Source organism: Perca flavescens, chromosome 10 (assembly GCF_004354835.1).
Source record: "Perca flavescens isolate YP-PL-M2 chromosome 10, PFLA_1.0, whole genome shotgun sequence".
Taxonomy (NCBI): Eukaryota; Metazoa; Chordata; class Actinopteri; order Perciformes; family Percidae; genus Perca; species Perca flavescens.
In genome coordinates, this window is record NC_041340.1 from 1,477,493 (window position 1) to 1,505,398 (window position 27,906).

Genomic DNA, 27,906 nt, shown 5'->3' on the forward strand with positions numbered 1-27,906 from the left:
TTATATTCTGCGTATATTAGTTCTAAAAGAACAACAAACACACAAGAGGTCAAAGCAGAGGTGTAGATTATGTCATACACCGTATATTAGCCACTAAGAATACTTCAGGATGTCCATTTACCAACTTAAAATGTGCAATGATACATAACAACATAGTTTTGTGACAGAACTTTTCCCTCAGATATTTGTTTTCGTGAATACGGGTCGAGTAGTCTCTCATGTCCAGACCTGTGGCTAGTCCCCGGCCGGTTGTCACCAGCGATTATTAGTAAGGAGGATTTGCATTTGGCTGAAGAAATCAGCTGTTTTTTGTTTTGGTGATTTGGCGCTGCTTGCTCGTTACATTGTTGAGGCTGGACTAGAGTCTTCATTTTAGTTTCAGAGCTAGAATTGTCATAAATAATGTTTGCAGAACTATAAGAGAGGACACAATAAGCTGGGCTGGTAGTTTGTGGTCAGAGGGTCGAGGGTTAAGAGTCACAGATCGCTACTGATTGAAGCTAATTCTCTTCACTGGAACGCATCCCGCAATCCATGAAAAAAACTTAGGAATGTTACCAAAATTGCCACCATCGACTTAGCCGAGCTGACAGATGTGGCCGAGCTGACCTGGCTGGGCTCTCAGACATGTTCCTTTCTTCATTAATGAAAGTCTGAGCCATCCTGACCATCTCATCAGTGTAGTGTTCTCCACCGTTACCTGAGACCATCTCATCTACTTTACTCAGGAAGTCTCTGACCTGATCTCTGCTTCTTTTGGTTTTGTTGTCAAACACACAGAATCTACCTCCACACATGGAGACCAGGTCTGACACATGATGGTCAGACTTTATCAAATCATCAATGGACCGACCTCCCAGCTCGTCTCCATGAGTGAAAAGCACCATGGAGTATTTCAGAGCATCTCTGCTGAACAGTAGTGGAAGCATCTCAAACAGTTTGATGTCTGCTTCAGTGATTCTGCCTAGTCTGACCACAATAACAAAGGCATGAGGTCCTGGACTGGCCTCTACTACTGCCTTCAGGATCTCTTCAAACAGCTGTTCAGCAGTCAGAACTTTATCAGTGAACCCTGGAGTATCGACCACCGTGACCTGACGACCCTCCACTATGGCTGACTTAGAGACAGTCTTTCTAGTGACTGAACCAAAGCCACAGCCTGGTTCAAACTGATCTTTAGATCTTAAGATGGTGTTCCCACAGGAACTTTTTCCAGTTTCAGGAAGACCGAGCAGCACGATCCTCCGGTTCCAGGAATCATCGACTGAAAGACACAAAACAAATCAGAACCAATAGTTAACCTTCTTATAACTACTGTCGGAAAAATGATTTTAAATGTCAGTTAAACAGCTCTTAACCAGAGCAGAAGTTTTACTTCAGTTATTTAGTAATACTAGATGGTAGATAGTTCTGTTATATTTATTGTTACTTTACACTGTTCATCATACCAACTGCTATAATTATTCTGAATCATATTTCTCCATATCTGTATATCTGTATCAGGGTCTCTGTGTCCCACCAAGAATCAGGGTCTGTCTGATAAAAGGAAGTTTTTCCTTGCCACTGTTGCATAAATTACAGTGTGGTCTAGTACTACTCTATCTGTAAAGTGTCCTAAAGTAAATCCTGTTAGGATCTGACACTGTATATAAAATGTAATTGAACAATCACACACGGTTAAAGACATGGTTATCTGATGATGGTCTGCCAACGCTCAAACATGTTGTGGGCCAGTTTAAACTCTGTGTTTGTCTCTGTGAAGTCTCTTATAAGAATATGAGTTCCAGCTATGAGAATTAATTCTTCACTCTGATAATGAAGATGGTGTCTATCAATCTTTAGAAAACATCATCCAAAGCCATGGTGTTATAAATAAATACATTTAAACATTAGATCAGATACCTGTTTCCTGGGTGTTGACGTGGATGGACTTCTGCAGCAGCTCTCTGACTTGTTCTTCATCATCTCTTCCATTGTCGAATAGATGATATGCACCGGCAAACCTTCTAATAACTTCTGGAAGCATTTCTTCCTCGTTTCTTTCAGAGAGAAATTTCTCCACTGTCCCGCCCTCTAAAGCATCCCCCCCAGTGAAGAGCAGGTAACTCTTCTCCATCCCCCGAGGCCCGAGGACTCTCATAGCTGCCTGAACAGCCTTCTTCTCCTCCTTTGTGATCCGTCCAACTCTGATCACCACCAGAAACAGACAACGTCTGGAGGACAACAGGAGACTCTGACAGAAGTCTTTAATCTCCTCCTCTGTGTCCTCAGAGTCTAATATTCCTGGAGTGTCGACCACTGAGATCTGCTTCCCCAAAACATTTCCTGTTTGTTCAGAGATCTGTGTCGTCACTGACTTCATGGACAGCTTTGACACAAACGCTGGTCGTCCCAGGATGGTGTTTCCTGAAGCACTTTTACCAACTCCTGTTCTTCCAATCAGGACGATGGTGAGATCTGGGCTCACGTCTGGGGAGAAAAGGACCAGAAACTCTGTTACCTTTAACAGTCCTGCATTCAAAATTCTGTCTCCATGTTTGTGTGTCTGAGTGTCTGATGTGAAGAACTATCTCTGAAACTGGTCCCGTATTAAGAGAGATCGCTTTGTGAGATGAGAAACATGGGGACATAGAGTCCAGGTTGAAAGAGACGGTAGTTACCCTTTAAAGAAACAACTTTATTGACTTTATAACCTGCTGGGTACTTTAATCTGTAATAAAAAGACTTTATGCTGGGTGCAGGGTGCCTGGTAAGAAGCAGAGATATCTGACTTCAAGATCCAGAAAGATTTAATGAGATGCCAGATGGATAACAATTTAAACATGAAGTTGAATATGAAGTCACATGTGGTTGTTCTGGGTTACACACATAACTTGGCTCAATGTTCTGAATCTCGTCCCTGATTGGTCAAGCGTCTCAAGAGAGAGAGCAAATGTTACGGCCTTTTCAGTTGACTTTTAAACCAGAGACCCATCCAGTGGACATGAGTTATAAAAAGGTCCACTGTGAGTTCCTGCAGGGTTTCAGCGTGATTTCATTTTAGTCTCAAATGGTAGGAATCTCTCCTTGATCCGCTAGCCGACCCCCCCCCTCCTCCTGAACACACTCTCTCGGGAGACAACACAGGGCTCGTACACATCAAACAAACACTAGAGGCACAGGCTGTGCACCAAAACACAACAAACCACGTTCCAGCCAATCACCAACAAGAAAACAGTGAGCAGAGTTGATTGAGTAGCGTGAGCTGTATCTGAGAGTAGCTGCTGGAACTTGGTTTGTTGTATTTTGGTGTACAGCCTGTGCAGGAACTCATAGTGCACCTTTAAAAGGTAATTTAGAGTTTCAAAGAGCAGTTTGAACTCTGTGTTCGTCAGCCAAAGTCTCTTCATTGCTCCAAACAATAATAAGAATTGTAGACTAACTAGCTTCCAGCTGTCAGGATTCATTTTTAACTCGGATAATGTTTGTCAATCTCTACATAACATCATCTAAAGCAGTGGTATCATCTAAAATAATAAATGTGAGAATTAGATACCTGTTTCCTGGGTTCTGAGGTGGCCGGACTTCTGCAGCAGCATTCTGACTTGTTCTTCATCGTCACTTCCATTGTTGAATAGATGATAGGCCCCCGCAAACTTTCTAATAACATCTGGAAGAATACCTTTATCTCCATCTTCAGAGATAAACTCCTCCAGTGTCATGCCCTCTAAAGCATCCCCACCAGTGAAGAGCAGGTAACTCTTCTTCATCCCCCGAGGCCCGAGGACTCTCATAGCTGCTCTCACAGCCTCCTGGTCCTCCTTTATAAATGGTCCAACTCTGATCACCACCAGAAACAGACAACGTCTCGAGGACAACAGGAGACTCTGACAGAAGTCTTTAATCTTTTTCTCTGTGTCCTCACTTTCTAAAATTCCTGGAGTGTCGACCACTGAGATCGGTTCCCCAAAACATTTCCTGTTTGTTCTCTGATCTGTTTGGTCACCGATTTAAAGGACAGCTTTGACACAAATGCTGGTCGTCCCAGGATGGTGTTTCCTGAAGCACTTTTACCAACTCCCATTCTTCCCATCAGGACGATGGTGAGATCTGGATCCTGACCTGGGTTCATGTCTGGGGATCAGAGAACCTGCTGGAGAAAACCATCAGATTCAGTTCAATTGTATTTGTAGAAATGACTGCAACTAGCAGAGTACTGTAAAATCTACAGTACAGTACCACATTTCTTCATTACAATGAAATGCCTTTAGTTTATATTGCATTGTGGGTAATTCTGATGAAGCAGGGATATTTAACAGTATACTTTAGGCTTGCTGTAACCTCGCTGTAACATACTGTGGCAATAATACAGTAATAATTGCTGTAAATAGCAAAAGGGCAACTCGTGATGGAATATCACACAGACACACACACACACATACACACACACACACACCTTGTTGGACTTGTAACAGTATTCTGTGTTGACATGTCCTGACACGGTGCGTGTGATTGGACGATAACAGCAGGTGTGATTGGACAATAACAGCAGGTGTGATTGGACGATAACAGCAGGTGTGATGTGATTGGACAATAACAGCAGGTGTGATTGGACGATAACAGCAGGTGTGATGTGATTGGACGATAACAGCAGGTGTGTTCCAGGTGTGTACGAGCTGGTCTCCTACCTGATGCGTCCCGGCGGTCCGGCTGTTTGGGGCGACGCCTTTCAGGCTGCCGTCACCTCCCATGATGCACCGGGGTACGGCAAGCTGGTGGGAGCTTTCCACAGCGAGTTCGGCCTGTTAAACAGAGGTACACTGTAAAAAATACACTATTAAACAGAGGTACACTGTAAAAAATACACTGTCAAACAGAGGTACACTGTAAAAAATACACTGTCAAACAGAGGTACACTGTAAAAAATACACTGTTAAACAGAGGTACACTGTAAAAAATACACTGTTAAACAGAGGTACACTGTAAAAATACACTGTTAAACAGAGGTACACTGTAAAAAATACACTGTCAAACAGAGGTACACTGTAAAAAATACACTGTTAATCAGAGGTACACTGTAAAAAATACACTGTCAAACAGAGGTACACTGTAAAAATACACTGTTAATCAGAGGTACACTGTAAAAAATACACTATCAAACAGAGGTACACTGTAAAAAATACACTGTTAAACAGAGGTACACTGTAAATAATACAATGTCGTTAAGGTGTAGAGCTCCTGGTCATACATGGAGCAAAGTCTCATGTAGGGCTGCCACCTCTTAGTCGATTAGTCGACTAATCTGTCGTTTTGGTCTTAGTCGACTAAGATTTCTTTAGTCGATTAGTCATTTTTTATGCTTATTCATGCTTAATTACTCATTTCCAAGAAACTTCTGAGCACATTTATGGTAAACACAAGATTTAAAGTGGTGCTTTTACAGGATTAATTGTGGAGAAACTCAGTTTTACAGATGGTTAATTAACTACATTTATATTGTGCTTTTCTAGTCTTAACCACCTCTCAAAGAGCACAGCTCTGTCAATTAAATCAACTAATCGATTAGTCGACAAAATTGTATAAGTGTTAATCGACTAAGAATTTCTTTAGTCGAGGACATCCCTAGTCTCATGTTGTGTTGAGCCTTCTCACCGGGGATTTCCACTGGATGCGTAACAGCTGCGTGCTCCACCGTCCGTCAATACCCAAAAATAGAAGCTCTGCGTATCTGCTGCAGACTGACGGAACTGGGACGGAGTCGGGAAGACGATCTGCCGTCAGTGGAAATACAGACACTGACTTTAACGGAAACCTAATGACTCCGTCGACGTTCCGGAGACGTTCCGCATCCAGTGGAAATTGCTGGTTAGTATTTCGAAAATAGCTATTTTGAGACTAGCATGAGAGTGCCCCTATCACTCCCATTCAAAAGGCCATTTGACCCAAAAATGAGAATACGGTGTATCTTAAAAGTGGCGATTTGGTCCTAAATATGCTTTTAAACTAAAGTTTGACTCACGTACATTCACAAAATTACCCTAGGATGCATTTTGGCGAGAGTTACGCTTTAAACAGAGGTACACTGTAAAAAAATACACTGTTAAACATACATTGTTACAGTTTTTCTTGATTGCTTTGACGCAGCACTCAACTCAAAAGCCACATTTTCAAAACAGTTAACACACAGGCAGAAACAGTGGCACTCATGGTGAAAATGACACATTTTGTTTGCAAAAGGCTCTAACCGTGCCAAAACATTTAAAATATGCAACAAAAGCAAATTTTGCCATCAAACAACACAACCTGCAAACAAGTGTATGAGCTCTTCCAATCAACCATTACACAGTGGACAACAAAATACAGAATACAGAATACAGCCCTCAGTGTGAATCAGTGGACCATTGCTTGTCACTGTAGTCCATTACCGGACGTAGCTTTCGTGCCAGAGACATTTGTTGTCAAATTTGCCTTCTTGCACAGAATTGGATCCAGAATCAGAAATGATTTGATGCAAATTTGATTGATTCCATTGATTCTTATTTTCAATCTGTGGCTGAAAACTGAAATACTGTAAATATTACACAAAATACATGTAAGCCAAAATAAAATCGATTAGAGTATAAGAAATTTAGAAAATAAAAATAAAATATATTACAGTATAAACATCTATTACTGTAGAGTATAAGAAATAGCCTCTATTGATAGTCAGTCCCTTCTGTCTTGGCGATGGGCCACATGGTCTAACCCTGCACACTGATCTATGGGGCCACATGGTCTAACCCTGCACACTGATCTATGGGGCCACATGGCCTAACCCTGCAGACTGATCTATGGGGCCACATGGTCTAACCCTGCACACTGATCTATGGGGCCACATGGCCTAACCCTGCAGACTGATCTATGGGCCACATGGTCTAACCCTGCACACTGATCTATGGGGCCACATGGTCTAACCCTGCACACTGATCTATGGGGCCACATGGCCTAACCCTGCAGACTGATCTATGGGGCCACATGGTCTAACCCTGCACACTGATCTATGGGGCCACATGGCCTAACCCTGCAGACTGATCTATGGGCCACATGGTCTAACCCTGCACACTGATCTATGGGGCCACATGGTCTAACCCTGCACACAGATCTATGGGGCCACATGGCCTAACCCTGCAAACTGATCTATGGGGCCACATGGCCTAACCCTGCAAACTGATATATGGGGCCACATGGCCTAACCCTGCAGACTGATCTATAGGGCCACATGGCCTAACCCTGCAGACTGATCTATGGGGCCACATGGTCTAACCCTGCAAACTGATCTATGGGGCCACATGGCCTAACCCTGCAAACTGATATATGGGGCCACATGGCCTAACCCTGCACACAGATCTATGGGGCCACATGGTCTAACCCTGCACACAGATCTATGGGGCCACATGGTCTAACCCTGCACACAGATCTATGGGGCCACATGGCCTAACCCTGCACACTGATCTATGGGGCCACATGGTCTAACCCTGCAAACTGATCTATGGGGCCACATGGTCTAACCCTGCACACAGATCTATGGGGCCACATGGTCTAACCCTGCCCACTTATCTATGGGGCTACATGGCCTAACTCTGCACACTGATCTATGGAGCCACATGGTCTAACCCTGCACACTGATCTATGGGGCCACATGGTCTAACCCTGCAGACTTATCTATGGGGCACATGGTCTAACCCTGCACACAGATCTATGGGGCCACCTGGCCTAACCCTGCAAACTAATCTATGGGGCCACATGGTCTAACCCTGCAGACTGATCTATGGGGGCACATGGTCTAACCCTGCACACAGATCTATGGGGCCACATGGTCTAACCCTGCACACTTATCTATGGGGCCACATGGCCTAACTCTGCACACTGATCTATGGGGCCATATGGTCTAACCCTGCAAACTGATCTATGGGGCCACATGGCCTAACCCTGCACACTGATCTATGGGGCCACATAGTCTAACCCTGCACACTGATCTATGGGGCCACATGGTCTAACCCTGCACACTGATCTATGGGGCCACATGGTCTAACCCTGCACACTGATCTATGGGGCCACATGGCCTAACCCTGCAGACTGATCTATGGGGCCACATGGCCTAACCCTGCAGACTGATCTATGGGGCCACATGGTCTAACCCTGCAAACTGATCTATGGGGCCACATGGCCTAACCCTGCAAACTGATATATGGGGCCACATGGCCTAACCCTGCACACAGATCTATGGGGCCACATGGTCTAACCCTGCACACAGATCTATGGGGCCACATGGTCTAACCGTGCACACTTATCTATGGGGCCACATGGCCTAACTCTGCACACTGATCTATGGGGCCACATGGTCTAACCCTGCAAACTGATCTATGGGGCAATATTGGCCTAACCCTGCACACTGATCTATGGGGCCACATGGCCTAACCCTGCACACAGATCTATGGGGCCACATGGTCTAACCCTGCAGAATTATCTATGGGGCACATGGTCTAACCCTGCACACAGATCTATGGGGCCACATGGCCTAACCCTGCAAACTAATCTATGGGGCCACATGGTCTAACCCTGCAGACTGATCTATGGGGCCACATGGCCTAACCCTGCACACAGATCTATGGGGCCACATGGTCTAACCCTGCACACAGATCTATGGGGCCACATGGTCTAACCCTGCACACAGATCTATGGGGCCACATGGTCTAACCCTGCACACTTATCTATGGGGCCACATGGCCTAACTCTGCACACTGATCTATGGGGCCACATGGTCTAACCCTGCAAACTGATCTATGGGGCAATATTGGCCTAACCCTGCACACTGATCTATGGGGCCACATGGCCTAACCCTGCACACAGATCTATGGGGCCACATGGTCTAACCCTGCACACTTATCTATGGGGCCACATGGCCTAACCCTGCAGACTGATCTATGGGGCCACATGGTCTAACCCTGCACACTTATCTATGATCTATGGGGCCACATGGCACCAACCCTGCAGACTGATCTATGGGGCCACATGGTCTAACCCTGCACACTGATCTATGGGGCCACATGGCCTAACCCTGCACACTGATCTATGGGGCCACATGGTCTAACCCTGCACACTGATCTATGGGGCCACATGGTCTAACCCTGCACACAGATCTATGGGGCCACATGGTCTAACCCTGCACACTGATCTATGGGGCCACATGGTCTAACCCTGCACACTGATCTATGGGGCCACATGGTCTAACCCTGCAACACTGATCTATGGGGCCACATGGTCTAACCCTGCAACACTGACTGCTAACTGAAGATTTGTGTGAAGGAGTGTCAAACTGGCACTCCAGTGATGTCATACTGATGGAGGTAGTTTCTAATAGTTAGGAACAGATGGTTTCTGTTTGGTTACCATAGCTACAACAACGGAGTTTGGACCTCTTGAATGACCTCCGGGTTAACTGTTCTGCAAAAGGGTGGGGTGGGGGGGGGGGCGAAATGTGTCCATCCAATGAGAAAAGGTTAAAACATTTCCAAGAGGTGTCTTCTGCTCTGCTGAGACAGTGATGGTGAACACCGAGTGGATCCCAGTTTCTTTAAGCAGCTCAAAGCAATCAAGAAAAACTGTAAACAGAGGTACACTGTTACAAATACACTGAAACTTCCTCATACTGTTTTTGTGTGTGTGTGTGTGTGTCTGTGTGTGTCTATATCTGTGTCTCTGTGTGTGTGTGTGTGTGTGTGTGCATGTGTGTGTGTGTGTGTGTGTGTGTGTGTGTATATGTGTGTGTGTGTGTCTATATGTGTGTGTGTGTGTGTATCTATATGTGTGTGTGTGTCTGTGTGTGTGTGTGTATCTATATGTGTGTGTGTCTCAGTTTACAACCTCTGGTGGTTAAAGGTGCACTATGGGTTCCTGCATGGTTTCAGCGTGATTTAATTTTAGTCACACTTGTTCAAACAAACACTAGAGGCACAGGCTGTGCACCAAAACACAACAAACCACGTTAATCACCGACAAGAAAACAGTGAGCAGAGTTGATTGAGTAGCGTGAGCTGTATCTGAGAGTAGCTGCTGGAACTTGGTTTGTTGTATTTTGGTGTACAGCCTGTGCAGGAACTCATAGTGCACCTTTAAAAAGGTAATTTAGAGTTTCAGAGACCAGTTTGAACTCTGTGTTTGTCAGCCAAAGTCTCTTCATTGCTCCAAACAATAATAAGAATTGTAGACTAACTAGCTTCCAGCTGTCAGGATTCATTTTTAACTCGGATAATGTTTGTCAATCTCTACATAACATCATCTAAAGCAGTGGTTCCCAACCTTTTTTTCCTTGGCGCCCCCCCCCCTACTCATGTTTAAAAAAGCTGAGCCCCCAAAACCTAAGTTGAGGTAACTCTCGAGATAGAGCCTTACTTTCTTTTTTGATACAGAGCAGTTATCAGCGCTGTTACGTTTCTCCGCCATGTTTCATTCATAAAATAGTGATGCCGTGACGGCAGGAAAAAAGAGCATACAACAAAATATATAGTTTTCATACAGACTTTTGTATACATTACATATTCTAGTGTATTATCATAATTTCTTTAACATGTGCAAATATTTTTTTTTCCTCAACCTCAAACAAGATAAAGACTTGCGCCCCCCCTGTGATCTTTGGGAACCACTGGTCTAAAGCCATGGTATTATCTAAAATAATAAATTTGAGAATTACACACACACACACACACACACACACACACACACACACACACACACACACACACACACACACACACACACACACACACACACACACACACACACACACACACCCTACCTAGTTCCTCTCTGTTAATAAATATTTAACATTTTACCTGCACTTCGGTTTCTTTTAAACTTGTAGTGAATCTGAATCTGAAACCGTCATAAACCATTTCACAGTTGTCAACATGTTTTAAATACATTTCTAGTTTATTTCCTGACAGGAAGTCAACAACGACTAGCGGACATATTTCTGCAGCTGATCTTTGTTGTTTTTGTCTGATTGACGCCATTAAACTCACTTCTCCTCTAAAACTGTCTGTTCATCATTTCCTCTCAAAAAGATCTAACTTTTAATGAATAATACATTTTTGCACAACGATGATTCCTCAAATACGAGTTCTTCTCTCAAAAGTGAAAGTATAGAACTGAAAAATAACCCAAAAGCAGAACTTAAAAGTAATAAAACATACTGATATACGGTATAATGTATTGATAGGGACAGATTTACCTGCTCAGGTGTAAAAAGATCAGGAGACAACAGCAGCCAACTCGCCTGAAAACAACACGACGATATCTCTTCTGAGCTGTGCATGTACAAATGGTTACCTTTCAAAATAAAAGCTCCACTTTTATTTTTACTTTTATTAATTTTAGTATTAGAATATTTTACTAAAGTAAATGTACTTCAATAAATTAGGTAGGTCAGTACGTGCTATTAAGTTACTTTTTATTAGTAACACCTGATACTTACTGGTTTTTGGCAAAGAAGAAGTGCTCACTAACACAGATTTAGACAGATTTGTGAACAATATTTGAGAGAAATAAACCTTTTTTGTACATAGAAAAAGTCTTAGATCTTTGAGTACAGCTCATAAAAAATGGGGGGCAAAAACAAAAGTGTTGCGGTTATAATTTTGTTTAGTGTATTTTTATTTTTTTTAGTTTGAAGCGTTTTGAATTATGATCATGCTATGCAGCCAAACTGCATGCAATAAACTGTTTAGACTTCATGTTCAAACACTTCTGTTTATATTTGTGTCTGACTTGTTGTCTTTGACCTTTATTTTGAAGTTTTGCCCAGAAATGAATGTCTTGTTGTTTTTTTAAAGCCGTCTTGCTGAGTGAACTCATACCACCATTTTGTTAGTTTGAACTGTTAACATGTCGCTTTCACTTACACTTACAGACAAGATGGAGGATAGAAACCGTGTTTATCTGTTAAATACACAAAGCTTTAACCTTTATCATTGTTCCAACCACATCCTGAATGATAATTATTCATGATCTACTTGTCTAAAGCTTCATACTGTCTTTATCATTTAAACTGAGATTACATAAACTGTTTTAACAAACTGACAGCTGTCAGGATTTAGATATTGACATACAGTAAACCTTCGATATGTGCTTTAATTCAGACTGAATCAATGAGGAAATAAAACAGAGTTTCTGGTTCTGTAAGAGGGAGGAGACAGAGATAAACTCTCTCACACACACACACACACACACACACACACACACACACACACACACACACACACACACACACACGTGTAAGAGGGAGGAGACAGAGATAAACTCGTTTGCTGCAGAAAACCTCCAGCCAGCAGCGTAGGTTCACACCTCTTTTTCTGGAAATCTACATCCAGAGTTTCCCTCGTCTCAGGGTTAACTAACTCTTAGTTTTCACTAAACCCACTTTCTGAAACAGCTAAGGCTGTAATTTAGATTTTTGATGTGTAATTAATGGTAAATGACAGGTTTGTTGTCCTATAAACCTTTCACAGTTTCTGCCTTCAGCACAAATGCTTAAAAGTAGTTGATGTGATAGGCCCCGTCCACACGTACCAAAACGATCTTTTTTTTAACCCGTCTTCCCTGGATTCGTTTCAAGAATAGTTGCGTCCAAAGGAATCCACTTGTAAATGACTCAATACGCTACTTCATAGTCCAGGCCTATAGGTGGCGCTGTTTCTGCTACAGACATTCACCAAAAAACCAAGAAGAAGAGCATAGTCACTTCCACTTCCCATCATAACATGACTAGCTAGATTATAATTTTCTCTTAATACATCCGTGGACTATAATACCTTTCACCACTGCTCATTTTATAAAGGCAGCCGCAAGAAAACGTGTCTTTGTTTACGTTGTATAATGTGCTGTTGGTTTGCTTTTTATTTTGCAAGATTGCAGCGCGCTAGCAGCGAGCTAACGTTAGCGCGCTAACGTTTGCTAGCTCTAACATCGGCAGTCAAACAAACATCAACGATCCATGAATGATGTCTTTTTAATAATCTATACGTTTTTCTTGCAGTAGCCTTTCTACAATAAACCGTGGTAAAAGTTACTATAATCCGTTCAAGGAGTTGATAAGCAGACAGATTAGCTAGCTAGTTGATAACTTTATAAACAGATAGCCATAGCAGCTAACGTTAGCGTTACTTTGCTGCTGGAGCGGTCAGCTACTTTAGCGATGTTTAACGTTGGCTACATAACGTTAGCAATATATCTTGTGTAGAGAGTCCAGAGGGAAGGGTCAGGGAGCAGAGACACAGTGTTTAGATGAAGTCAGCTGGTGTAACCATGGAGATGGGACATGCTCGCTTAGCTTCCCCGTAGTCGTGTGCGTCAGCGGCCGTGGGAGAGGGTGTAAAAGAGGGGTGTGGCGATGACATCATCGATACGGATCCGTATTCACCGTCCATACGGAGCCAAACGAGAGCCGTTTTCAGATTTTTTCACCCTGAGACCTGGTTTCAAAAAAGTGCGTTTTCAGGATTCGTCTGGACGATCGGCCCAAACGATGCTAAACATGTGTGTCTGCACAAAAAAACGTTTCCGTGCGGACGGCCCCTTAGTGCTCTATTCCCTGATAGTCAGAACTGGTTCACACCAGACTTTCCCTCCCTCCCTTGCTTTCAGCCTTGTAGAAACTAGATAAGGATGCTGATTTTTATCTGTTTGATGTTTTTTGTTACTAAAAAGGATTACTAGCTTTTTTATTTAACCTATTTATGCAGGTAATCTTATTGAGACCCAGGGTCTCATTCTCATAAGAGATCTGTTCTGTTTAGGGCATCGCAATTAATCACGATTTCCCTGATTAATCACGATTAATCACATTGTTATACGCAAAATCCTATAATGAATTCAAAAGTAGTGTATAGTGCAATTTTATTTTCAATGTACTGCCATATGAACTAAAGTGCCATAACATGTGTTCTTCAAACACTTAACATCAGCATTTTGTTTATACTGTACATTAGCAGTTAAATAAAATATTTAGTGTAAATCTCAACTTAAACAATGTAATCAAAGCAGATACAAAATGAAAGCTTATTGCCAGTGCCAGGGCATTCATGTTATCATTAATAGGACACATTCCACTGCTGTGAAACTTCAATAAAGTGTCCCGCGCACGTTTCAGCATAATGTCTCTCCTCTGTTATCATTACAGTCAGAGCATGTGAATGCAGCACCAACTGTTCATCAATATAATGCACTGTAACTCCGAGGTAATTATGGTTACCCAGTGATGTCCAGTAGACCCAGTGAGAGCAACAGCGGGTGCACGTTCTAAAGTTGTTGCTTTTGCAGTCCTCTACTTATCCATACAACTCATGTATTCTTCTTGTGATGGTGCGTCTTGAGGGAATCTCATACCTGCCGTCATTTGTTGCGATTCTCCACATCACTTATCGGCCTGCAGTCTGTAGCTATCCACTTCACTATGGCATTTGTTAGCTTCTCTTGCCACACGCTGCATCTAACGTAGTCTGCTGACGCGCCACTGTTTGTTTCGCTGAATGATTTGCTCCATACCCTTCTCCGTGTTTGTTGGTGTGTTCATCCGCCAGTTCTTTTCTTTTCTGGTTCCTGTAAGCGCGGCAGCAGTCAGTAACAGACTTTTACTAAATAAAAGCCTGTGAGCAACAGACTGTGGATCCAACTGACTGAGGCGCAGCAGATGCTAATTTATTTTTACTTTGCTATACCATCCACAGTTTTAAATCTCATACATTTATTTTACATCGGAATGTAGGGAATGTTGTGTCCTTTCTAACAATGTGCTTAGGGACTTTCACACGAGGCACAGCGAGCTTCCAAGTGAAGCCATGTCCACCAACTGGAACACTGCCTCCTGTATTAAATCATACCAGAAATACCAGGAGGAGAACAGAAACAGGCCCCTTTCAGACAGCTGCTGTCCTCACATTTCTTACATAACACACACCATACTGCACAGGATGATCAGCAAGGTGTTATATCTGTCACAGTAATAAACATTAAGCGATAGGAGTTAGGGTTTTTGAGCTAGAAGCAGGACTATCTAATGTGCGCTACAGTCTCGTCTCTGTGAAAACAGCTGTTGGTATTGAGGCCTGAAGTCAGTTAGGGGTCAGTCAGTTGGTCAGTTAGTACAGCATGACATCATGTTAGCTGACAAATAACATATTCTCCTTTCTTCATCTTCTCTTCTCATCCTGTCTTCCTCTCCTCTTCTTGTCCTCTCCTTTTCTCCTCCTCCTGTGGCAGTATGTGTTGCTAAAGTGATTCTCACACTGAAGGAGTGGAGGAGGGAGGGGGAGACTGTATATGTGACGGGTAAAAAATGTCCATTTAATGATGATTATACTGTACCTGTGAAGTTTGTTCTGTAATTCAAAAACTGTGAATCCAAATGGCAAAAATATTACCATCACAAGAGAGATAAAAGTCTGGCGAACGCATTGATGTGTTTTGATATTTGTGGTGTCAAATATATGCGACACAGAGCAGGCAACAAACAGGGAACCATCTGCGTCCAACCAGATATTTATTTTCATCCTCTCTATCAGCAGTTGGTATGAACAGAGCTAAAGGTTTAAGTCCCGTGGATTCCATAGTCACATGTCTGCGACTGGCACAAATGTTTCTACAATTTGTTTAGAAAGATTTCAGAGAATCATACTGCAGCTCGAGTCCTCACTAAAACCAAGGAAGTGGATCACATCACTCCAGTTCTGAAGTCTCTACACTGGCTTCCAGTGCCTCAAAGAATTGATTTCAAAATACTTTTACTGGTTTATAAATCACTAAATGGTTTAGGGCCAAAATACATTTCTGATCTGCTACTACATTATGACCCACCCAGACCTCTCAGGTGGTCTGGGACAGGTCTACTACACTATGACCCACCCAGACCTCTCATGTGGTCTGGGACAGGTCTACACTATGACCCCCCAGACCTCTCAGGTGGTCTGGGACAGGTCTCTACACTATGACCCACCCAGACCTCTCAGGTGGTCTGGGACAGGTCTACACTACTATGACCCCCAGACCTCTCAGGTGGTCTGGGACAGGTCTACTTGTGGTCCCCAGAGTCAGAACTAAACAGGGGGAAGCAGCGTTCAGTTTTTATGCTCCACATATCTGGAACAAACTCCCAGAAACCTGCAGGTCTGCTGCAACTCTCAGTTCTTTTAAATCTAAGCTAAAGACCTATCTTTTTGATGTTGCTTTTCTTTAAATAATCTATTTTATTAACTTTAATCTCTTATACTGCACTGTAACTTTTATTCTTATACTGCACTATCCATTTTATTCTTGTCTTTTAATGTTTTTAATGTTTGTTTTTTAATTGTCTTCTAACTGCTCTTTAATGTTTTATGTAAAGCACTTTGAATTGCCCCGTTGCTGAAATGTGCTATACAAATAAAGCTGCCTTGCCTTACTTACATATTGTTTTACTTTCTACTTTCACTGCACAACATTTATCTGATAGTTATAGTTACTAGTTACTCTACAGACTAGTTACTCTACAGATGGAGATTTAAAGACTTAAAGTCTGAAATCTGATACATTGTAGTTTAAATGAAAGTTGAGAACATAGAGTTGATGAATTATTCCTTAAACTTTTTAAAGTAGATGTGTTAGTGCTCCTTGACCTTGGTGTCTATTCCCTGATAGTCAGAACTGGTTTCCCTCCCTCCCTTTGCTTTCAGCCTTATAAAAACTACAACAGATAAGGATGCTCCTCTCCCAAAACTCCCTGTTCATTCAGAAATGTCACAAAATCTAGACTAAAGTAAAATTAAAGTTTTAATTAAGCACAAGAATACAAATTTCATAATATTGAGAAACAGATTATATAAATAATGTTGTAGTTAAATGACAGTAATTACAGACAGAAATGTTTACATGTAACAGGCTTTGATTTAAAACCAAACCAAGCTCACTGAAAACTTTGTCCACTCCAAATATTTACAGTCTTATCCTGTACAGAGCAGTGGCAACTGTATATGATCAACAGTTGATCGCTGGTGTGGAGTGAAGAACCACTAAACCTTTGTGCTTTTGCTTGACAGATCCAAGAGGATTAGCTACCTCAAAAGCACCTTGAAAAAACATCACTTTTAAATGTCACAAAATCAAGACTAAATTAAAGTTGTGATTACGCACAAAAATACAAATTTCACACAGATTATATAAATAATGTTGTGGTTGAATGACAGTAATTGCAGACAGAAATGTTTGCATGTAAAAGGCTTTGATTTCAAACCAGACAAGAGGATCAGTTGTTTAAAGAAGGTTTAAGAATTTGAACTTATAAAAGTAGCTTAATATAAATGTTAAAGGCCCTCATTTGATCCGTTTTATGTTACTTAAAATGTACAGGTTGCAAGAATACAGAAAGGACAAGATACATTACTAACTTTTTAATTTAACCTTTATTCATACAGGTAATCTGAATGAGACCCAGGGTCTCATTCTCATAAGAGATCTGTTCTGTTAAAGACTTTAAAGCTCTGGGTTAGAACAAAGTTCAGACAAACAATAGTTCGAGTTTGGAACCATGGAAACTGAAACGGATCAGGAGCTTTTAAGATTGGAAATTCAGCTTCAGCTTCTCAGGAAACTGGGAAAGAACCTCACTGAGAGAGTCTCTTTGCACCATCTGCTCTACGACATGACGGACTCCGCTCTCTAAAGCACGATAATAACGCCTCACTTCCTGCAGCTCTTCCTGCAGTTGTTTCTCCACGTTTTGGCGCTCCTGTTGAGCTTCACTCAGCTTCTTCTCGTACTTTAACTCGACAGATTTGATTTCTTCCTCCAGTTTCTTCTCGTAGAACTCTCTGAGTTCGGCCTCTCTCTGACTCAGCATCTCCACCACCTCCTTGTAGGTGTAGTTGGAGTAAAACTGTCCTCCGTTGGCCTCAACCATCTCGTCTACCTTCTTTAACAGACCCAGGACCTGTCCCCGATCGTTGATCTTGAGATTGTTGAAGATGTGATACCTGTTCTCCACCTTCTCCAGGACCTTCTGCAGCTCGGGTACAGCCTCTTCCTCCATCTTAAAGTCTGCCGTGACTTTGTCTCCGTGTGTGAAGAGGATGATGGTGTACTTCCAGAAATCTTCTCCAAACATCTCCTCCACCTTCCTGACGGCGTCTCTTTCCTCCTCTGTGAAAGGCCCCAGTTTAATGACCAGCAGGATGGCGTGGGGCCCCGGGGCCGACATGTTGATGCATTTGGAGATCTCTCTCTCCACAGTTTCATCGGGCCTCGAAGTGTCGAAGAGTCCGGGAGTGTCGACGATGGTCAGCTGCCTGTCCAACACCTCACCTGTCTGCTTACAGCACTGTCTGGTGACTGAAGAGAGAACAGATCTATTTATCATATCCTTTATTACAATGATGGTGGCAGGAGAGTCACAAACATTTTCATATTCACATCTCAGCCGAACACATGGACACAACAGGTGAGCAATCCAGAGGCTGTTTGGCACGATGGCAACATCAGTGAGTATTACAACTAGCCACTGGCGATTTTAGACCTTTGAGGCTGAATTTCATAATAATTTCATCTCAGTCCCCTTAAAATTATAATAATTAAAAATTATTTAAAAAAAAAAAAAAAATCAATTTTATTGCTTCAACTGAGAGTTTGTGAACTTGTCTGTTAGTGACAGAGGACAAACAGTTACAGGTTCAAAGGGCTTGAAACAGGGTTAATATCCTGTGTGTCTGTCTCCGATGCTATGCACCTGTAACCCTGTCAAGGAAAGGGTTAACAGAAACATAGTGTTGGCCAATCAGAGGAGGTTGTGTCAGACTCCCTCCTTTGGCTGAGTCTCTATCTGATCTGTCAGAGGGGGAGCAGGAGATGGTTGTGAAGTTTAACGTTTGTAGTCCCCAGATAAGAAGTTGGTTATTTCATGGTGCAGATTAAAACCCAACTTGAAACGTAAGCAACTAAAGTTCCTTAGAAGTTAGTTAGAACATTGTGTGTGCATGTTTATGCGTGTGTGTGTCTGCAACTAACCATTTACCAGAAGAGAGTGTGTGTGTGTGTGTGTGTGTGTGTGTGTGTGTGTGTATGTATGTGTGTGTGTTACCTGAGAAGTAATTGACAGCTGAACCAAAGGCGTCTCTTCCCAGCATGGTGTTTCCACTGGAGCTCTTTCCTGATCCAGTTTTCCCAACAAGAACCATCCTCACTGTTACACAGAGAGGACATTCAGGGTTTTAAGTACAACAAACAGCACCATTGACCTGCTGAAAACTACCTGAAGTTTGCTAAATTAAAAATGCATTATTGAATGAATAAATAAATCTCTTATTAAAGTTTTTATCTCTTATTCTTTATTATCAATGATTAATAGAAAACATGTCTGCCTCTCCAGGAACCATCACCTTATTGTGGTAAATAACAACATTAAAATGTTTTTGCCCTTAAAAATTAATCTTAGTCTCAGTTAATTTGCAAATTGGTGGCAGTATCATGTACAGCCATTTTTTTTGTACCCCTCCTGTTTTATTATGTTATTGTATAATCCTTATTTTTATTTTACAGTATATGCACAAAGAAATAACAGAACAGTCTGTAATGTGTTATAAAATCCCAAAATATGTAAAGTAAATTAGTCAATGTTAACATGTCAAACTAAAGTGGAACTAAAGGAAGGCTTCAAACCTGATGGGGGATTATCCATACTTCGTCTTCTACTCCTTTCTGTTGAGAGACAGAGATATATAAAATGTGCAGGTTATGAAACTACTACTACTAATAACTATAACTGTGTTAGCTCGATCAAATGAAATAAACATTCACTAGCTACAATACCTGGTGAGAGGGATCTCCCGATGCTGGTGGACACTGGGTAGCCCATGGCGCTCTGCACCCAGCGGGGCAGGATGGACAGCAGTAGGCGGGTGAGCCTACTGCTGTCCATCCTACGACTGGAGACCGTGGGGCTGACGACGGCGATCTCCAGTGGCTGCCGGAAGCCCAACAGCCACCAAAACCCGCGGTATGTGCGCACCTAGAAGTGAGAGCCATGTAAGGCTGGATGTAAAGCAAGCTAACATGTTGAATGCAAACTAGCATGAGTTAGTGGCTGCTTGTACCATGATGCCGAAGGGCCAGAAGAGTCCGCGCAGCATGGGGCGAAACACACTACCTGTCTTTACAACGCGGTCCTACAGAGAAGGAAACAGAACAAGTGAAAACTACCACAACAACCATTTACTAAGTCGTCTCTAGCAGCTGGCGATAAATTGCTACAGACAACCTAGCTTTGATTTGTCCGTTCGCCATTAACTTACCTCAGTATTTTCGGCCTGCTCCAGCTCGGTGTCACTGCGGATTTCACAAGCCATCCTGCTGCGGGTCAAAACCTGGTGCTGGTGCCGGTTTACGATGAGGAAGATATGCTGAAGGACTACAGTGTGTGCTGGTTCTGGAGGGTCAAATGTACCCTGAAGTTGCTGCCGTGCAGCCAATCAACAGGGTCATCACAAATGCACCTGGCGCAATCAGTGAACCAATGAGCAAGTCCCGCCAATTAACCTGCAACAAGCCGAGAGAGGATGGTCACGTGACCGGTTTGGACATGAACCGATCATAACTGAAATCCTACCTTACCATAAACTACATCCATCTAATAAAGCGAGACAGGCATATATAGCATCACAATTCTATTTTACACCTTCTCAACAACTTCATTCCAACTCATTACCACTAGTTTTACACTTATTTTTGGAATTTATGGTGAATAAGCTTCATTTACATGAAATAATACCTAATTTTAGGGGTAAAATAAGCATAAATTATGAATTATTTTCATTATAGTTAAGATCAGATGAATCTATGTTTGTGGATAATCACTAACTGGTATATGTTAGTGATTAGTCAGGATATGGTTTTGAAACCATTTTATTATTTTGAATGGCAGCCAATAATCACACCTGGTGTCTTCCTGGGCAAAAAGTGACCTGAACTGCTTTGCGTGTTTATAAAGCATAGGCAATTATAATTAATCACTCAAATCTGTGTTACCACTTTTATTCAACTTCATTCCAATTCATCTCAACTAGTTTTACACTTATTCTGTTCTATTTATGGTCAACAGACCTCATTTACATAAAATGATACCTACCTTCTGAGTAAAATCAGTTGAGATCTGAGATATTGAGAAAATTGTGTTTGGATTAATGGCTGGTATGTGACAATTATTATATTCCCAGGTTAAAATTAACGAATGCAATTGTATTCACAAACAAAGGAGAGCTACCAAAAAGGAAAAAAATAATTTACGGAAAGTTTACTTGGCCCCTTTTAGGAAAAGACACATCAAAGGTGTTAGAACAAGTTTACAAAACTGTAGTTGGAAGTTGTGTCTGTATGTTTGTATTTTGTGTGTGTGTGTGTGTGTGTGTGTGTGTGTGTGTGGCCCAATCCCAAAGTCCGGACTCACAGACTCACAGACTTTGGTGCGCGTTCTCGCGAAATTCGTAAGGGCTTAGGGTTGTCCCAATGTTGAATTTCAAAGGGCCTGAGGGTTTGAGTACACACTTACCGAGCCCTTTCCGTGAGTCTGCATCGATGCAGACTTCACCAAAGGGAATTACCCACAGTTCAAAGCGTTGTGACGTTTACCGCAGAGACCGTATGGAAATCTGGAAATTACAAAAAGGTAAACAACAGCACGACACACGGCCACGGGACAGACCAACCTGGTGTCCAGCTGGTAAAACTAGAGCTTGAAATAATGTGGAATCACGCAGCCGTCTCCTGGGCCTCGGCCGTGTGGAAAGCAACAAACTTAAAGTGAAAATTCCCAAACCGACAAGTGTCAGCGACATTTTTTTTATTAAACGGGGTGTATGTGTGTCTCCGCATGTGCATTCATGTACGTGTGTGTGTGTGTTCATCTGCTGTTGAGCGCAAAAGTGCCCCATTGCACCACCGGGTCAAAATTAACCCGGGAAGAACACAAATGCAATAAAATTAAATAAAACACCCAAAATTCTATGAAAGCAGTGATCATTAATTTTACTTGTGAAGAACTTAATTGGGAACCACCCATGCTATTTTTGGTTAATTTGGTTGAAAGAAACCCATATTTCTGATAAAGAAACTTTGAAAACGGGTCAAATTTGACCCGAAGACGACACAAGGGTTAAGACTACTTTGTTTTATTAATTTCTGCATACATGGAGAAGTGTATAATATCAGATTCTGCCAATGTTATGCTGAGGTTATTTAACTTTAGCTTAACAATAAATGTTATTGGCATAATGTTTTGTAAGTTGAGGTAGGCTTATGTTGTGTAATTTCTCTTAAATGTAATTTCAAATCTTGAAAGATTTACATCATCATTAAACAGCACTGTTTCAGGGCAGATGTGTTTCTCCTCACTGGAAACCGGTCATATATTAACAAACTAACGTCAGCTTTGTCAGCTGTTTAACATTACTAGGTTTTTTGCCACTAGGGATTCTTAAATAACTAGGCTAAATAAAGTCGCAAAGTTAAACACAATATGTGCTCTAGTAGTGTATAATCGGCAGGTTGGTGAGCAGAGAACTATAGCCTCCATATTTGGTGTAACATTATAGGCTTTGGTTGCAGGCTTCAGCTCTTGACATTAATAAATCTGAATCTTCAGGCTGATTCAAGACCCCTCGTCGACGTCCTGCATCACCCTATCGGGGTTCTAATCTTCTAATTCGCAATATAATGAACAGGGTCTCATTTATAAACGTGGCGTACGCACAAAACGGGGCTGAGAACGTGCGTACGCCACTTCCCACACAAAGGTTGTGATTAATAAAAAACTAACTTGATGGGAGAACGTGCAGACCTCCACGCAAACTCTGACCCATGTACCACATTATGGAGACAAAATAGGAAATGGTGACCCAGATGGTGAGATGGGGAACTGAAGTCAGACTGCAGAGAGAACATGTGGGAATAACCATTAGGCTACTCTTAATATGTTGAAGTATTTAAAAATAATGCCTCACGCACATTTCTTCACACCATATCAATATTAAATCCAGCAGTGTTATTTGCGCTTGTACTGAGTGATAATTGTTCCATAAACTCCTCAAACTCAAACCTTAAATAAAAACGTATTCTTAATATTTAATCAGCGCTGTCTCACCGTCACATTGTCCTCTACGAGCGCAGGAGGAGGAGATGGCCCGACTGCATGGAATACAGCATAGCATCAGATACCCTACCATTAGATAACTGCACAACACACACACACACACACACACACACACACACACACACACACACACACACACACACACACAGTTAAAATCATTATACGCTGGACGCTTTATTAGTCTTTCTACGTGGGTTTAGTTTTGCCGGGACTGTCCTGGTCAAACCGGGACGTCTGGTCCCCCTAATGATTCATAGCCTCGTGTTGGCAGAAGGTTTCAAATAATAAATAAACGACTTATCAATCTGTCATTCGCCGGCAGGGAGGGTGTACGTATTCAGATGAAGACTTCATCACACGACCCAACAGATTAGCAAACGTTAGCGGTAGCTAGCTAACTAGTACTCAGGTTACTAGCTACGTTACTCACGGTACTAGCTAACTAGTACTCATGTTACTAGCTACGTTACTCACGGTACCTTTGCTTTGATTATGAAGATATTCCTGTTTTTCACCTCCCATGCGACAGCGTTGTTAACCCATCCACTCTTGGAAAAAAGATAGCTATCTGTACTTTTGTAGGCTTTCATTTTTTTGTGCGGTGTAAGGTGACGGATTAAATATCTCCAAACTCCAAGTCTGGGAGAGACTTTGTCAGCTTCAAAGCTATGAAAACATCAGCGGTGCTGTGTATGGATCACTAGTTCTGAGGGACTTATGGTCTAAATAGTTGATTGATTGGAGAAATCTGCCACTGTTCATCGCCATTCTATCGCCGTTTCTTGCCCGCCAGGTATCCATGGTAATGACGTCACTGCAAAGTATGAATTGGGTCCAGTAGAGAGGGCAACGCGCCAGAACCGTGTTATTTTAAATAAATATTATATATAATCTTCAACTTCATCACTAAGGCTTGTTTGGATATAATATATAGTTTTGTTAAATCTTATTATATATGTCTGGTATATCAAAGCTGTCCCCGAGTGCTGTAATGCCTGCTGATTTGGAAGATTTTATTAATAAAGGTAGTCTATAGATCAGGTTTCCATACGCTGTGCAACAACAGGCCGAAATTATAATTCAATTGGCAGCAATTCCTGAGCATCTGAGAGTTTTTTTTTTGTTTGTTTGTTTTCTCGGCCAGTCGTCATGATTCGGCATGTTTCGGTGTAACGAAGAACAACTGCCAGGGTCATTAACATACTGATCAGCATTCACCAGGTGCTTTACATTGACTATTTATGGTTAAAAATGGGCGTGTACAGGGCGGGATAAGAGGTTGATCCATGTACGCACACTTGTAGGTAATCTGTGATTTATAAAGGCAACATTGCTTACAGGTGTGGTACACACGGTTTTATAAATCTGACTTTTTTTGGGCGTACGTACACTTATAGTAAGGATCATACACACAGTTTTATAAATGAGACCCCAGCTTGTTTAACATTATCCCTTACATAAAGTAGTTGCATATAATTTTGTGAGATAAAAAGATCTGATTTTTTTCTTCCTGAGAGAATACATCTTTTTAAAATATTTTTTAAAATAAAAATGCTAAATATTTCCTAGTTCCAGCCTCTTAATTGTTCAGATTTGCTGTTTGTCTTTTTCTTATGCGATGGTAAATTAATCCTTTCTATATATTCTATTGCAGGGGTCTTCAATTTTTTTGAAGCCAAGGACCTCTTAATTGAAAGAGAGATGGAGCAGGAACCCCCTAGTACATATAGCATATAAAATAAAGTTGCATATTAAACTGGGACTACAATAACATGCAGGACGGCCTAAAGTCTTTGTACCTACCTTTTTTTGCATATAATACTAAACTATTAAAATAGCCTACTAATTGGTGCCATGATTTTATAAATCATGTTTTAATGTTAAACACACATGTGGCACAGGGAACCCTTAGAGTTAACTGTATCTGTGGATGGCTTTATGACTACCTTGCCTACAGGCCATTAAGCAGTGTTGAAGATCTCTGCCCTCACAAATATATATTGATATCACACACACAACAATGCCACACAAGCATTTGTGTTGTCTAAACAAGTTCTATATACTGTACTTGGAATCATCCAGTGCAAAAATAAACATATTGAACATTATAACTCATATAAAGGACAAACTATTTACATTTCTTACATACAGTGTATCAATCTTGGATGTAACAGTATGAATTAATTGTACAAAGACCCCAAAAAACTCTGGACTTATAGGCTGGATAAAAAACCTTCTGTAATGGCTAGGAAGACAACAAAAACATCAGAAAAAGGGCAACTGTTCGCTTCTAGCTCCAAAAGACCGAATGTTTCTACTAGTTATAATTATAAAGTTATTAAGTTATGAATCAGAAGTGCCGTTTGACCTCAGTGGCAGAGATATTGCAATTGCAAATGTCCCATTTAAATGCATTGAGTTATTTGCCAAAAAACATAAACGTTTATTATAGCGCCCCCTAATTGTCGATCTTTGCCAAATTTGGTACAGATCATTGTAGTGAAGATTCTCAAGATTTTTGATGATACCATTTAATTTGGCCGACATATGATACATAGTAGCTAGCTAGGAAAAGTTGTTTGGTCGTCAAATGCGCATAATTTAACATAGCAAAATTATTTTTACAACTTTTGGTCAGGTCCATCTGGAGGTGCTACCTACCAGGTTTTGTGCAAATAGGTCCCACGACCTAGGACAAGTTCGAAAAAGTTGGTTTTGCGCATTGCGCAATATTGCGAAAACATTTCTTAGCGGAAATGGGCGTGGCCTGCATCATGTGATTCAGCTTAATTAAAGGAACACGTGGATGTAAGGTTTTCTAATGTGCGTTGTGTAATGTGGGAGTTAAAGGCAAAAAAAAATGATAGCGCCACCTAGTGGTCCACATGTGTTATTTTTGCTAGGTGAGGTCCATGACCCATCTACCCTGTAAATTTAATCAGTGCAAGTGGTGAATCTAAATATGGGTCCCATAGGACATGCCCACTCTGGCCAATCAGTACCCCATTGTAGGGTTGGCCTCAGGAGTGGCCCTAGATGGTACCCTCGACATTTTGTAAAAATCGGATGAGCCATTTATGAGATATACATTTTTAGTACTTTTTAGTACGCGATACACCCCCTGGTGGCCAATTTTCGTAAAAAGTGTGGGGCACTTCAAGATGGTCATGCCTAACGAGAATCTAAAGTTTTGCGTATATAGTATTTATTTTGGCCGAGACATGGCAAAGTTGGTGTTTTCATAGTTAGCTACACAAATTTGTTTGTGTGTAGTATGCACTTTTTTAATAATGTTTTGTCAGGTCGGTCTGGAGATGCTACCTGCCAAGTTTCGTGCAGATCGGTCTAAGCGGAAATGGCCGTGGCATATATCAGGAGATTTAGTTGGATCCAGGGAACGCGTCAATATGTGTATTTTTCTGATGTATGGTTTGGAAGATATGGGGCCAAACGCATTTTTTCTGCTATAACGCCACCTAGTGGTGGAAGTGGGTCAATTGTTGCGCTTGAGGTCCTTGCGGAGTTTTGGACCAGTCCTGAAAATGGCACCTGCCCACCATGTACAGTTTAGGCTGTAGTCAGAGTTTTACGCGGAGATGAATAATAATGGAGGAAAGTAATGGAAAATCATTAGAAAAACAATAGGGTGCGAACCGCCGGTTCTTCCAGACTCGGGCTTGGACCCCTAACTAATTAGTGCCCTTGGTATGAATAGAAACCAATCTTTGCTTCGTCAGGTGCAACCTGGAAGCACATACAGTTTTATACCATGCACACACACACACACACACACACACACACACACACACACACACATCCGCTTGCACGCACACACGCACGCGCGCGCGCACACATACACTCACACACAATAGCTAAGCACAAATACCGAGTGGACCTTCATTAGATTTCAGTCCCCACTAACGCTCTTCTCTAAACTAGAAGTTAATCATCATTACTTTAACAGTAAAAAGTTTTCGTCCGCCATTTTATGTCAGGTGAAAGTGAAAGTAAAACATTAACATGAAAAATAAGATTTATTCTCCGCTTTAAACGTATTAAACGTGTGTATAACTGTGGAAAAGTTCGCAGATAATTCAGAGATTTAGTAGCTAAAGTACTTTTGGTAGAAAGTAGCTAAATCTTAACGTTTAATTTGATGGAATAAAGTCATGATTTAAGTTGTAAAGAGTGAACAGAGAAAACCAAACTTCTTTCAGTCAGAAACGAGTTCAACTCACCGGGATGTTCAGATTCTGCCATCTCAGCTGATCTTCACTTCTTCTCTTTATCAAAATAATTCAGTTGACACAGTAAATCTGTACATTAGTGTCGAAGTAAAAAGGTGTTCATCACACAGAACGAACGTAACTTCCCGATCGGAACCTTCAAAATAAAAGTCACACGTAAAAAAAAAAACAGGTTTGTGAGGACTCATTGTGTCGTCATTTGTTTGATCTTTCTTATATTTAATGATTCTTGTTGGAGGGAGAATGATATTTTTATCACCAGCTGTTTAACAGCTGTGCCTCTAATAAATACATCAACTTTATCATTGTAGGAACCACCCTAATTTCTGTAGTGGGTCGGGGCGTCGTCTCCATAGTTTGGTGTAAGGTGGTCATAAAAAAATAATCTTTTGAACCACAAAACTTGTTAGTAATGATCTCCAGTTTCACTTTGATCCACATGAATCAGACACAAATGTTGTTTTTCTGCTGAGCCCCCTA

General features: G+C 41.6%; 1 protein-coding gene across 1 annotated transcript; it reads right to left on the reverse strand.

Moving 5' to 3' along the window:
* Window positions 1-27,906, reverse strand: LOC114563310 (GTPase IMAP family member 8-like). The gene is given in 14 exon segments (XM_028590157.1): window positions 1-22; window positions 610-1,264; window positions 1,903-2,469; window positions 3,536-3,952; window positions 3,955-4,113; window positions 4,601-4,781; window positions 17,609-18,372; window positions 19,118-19,219; window positions 19,696-19,734; window positions 19,846-19,921; window positions 19,967-20,044; window positions 20,130-20,201; window positions 20,328-20,571; window positions 27,418-27,906. Coding segments are annotated over 13 exon segments (3,186 nt in total). The 5' UTR covers window positions 20,382-20,571; window positions 27,418-27,906.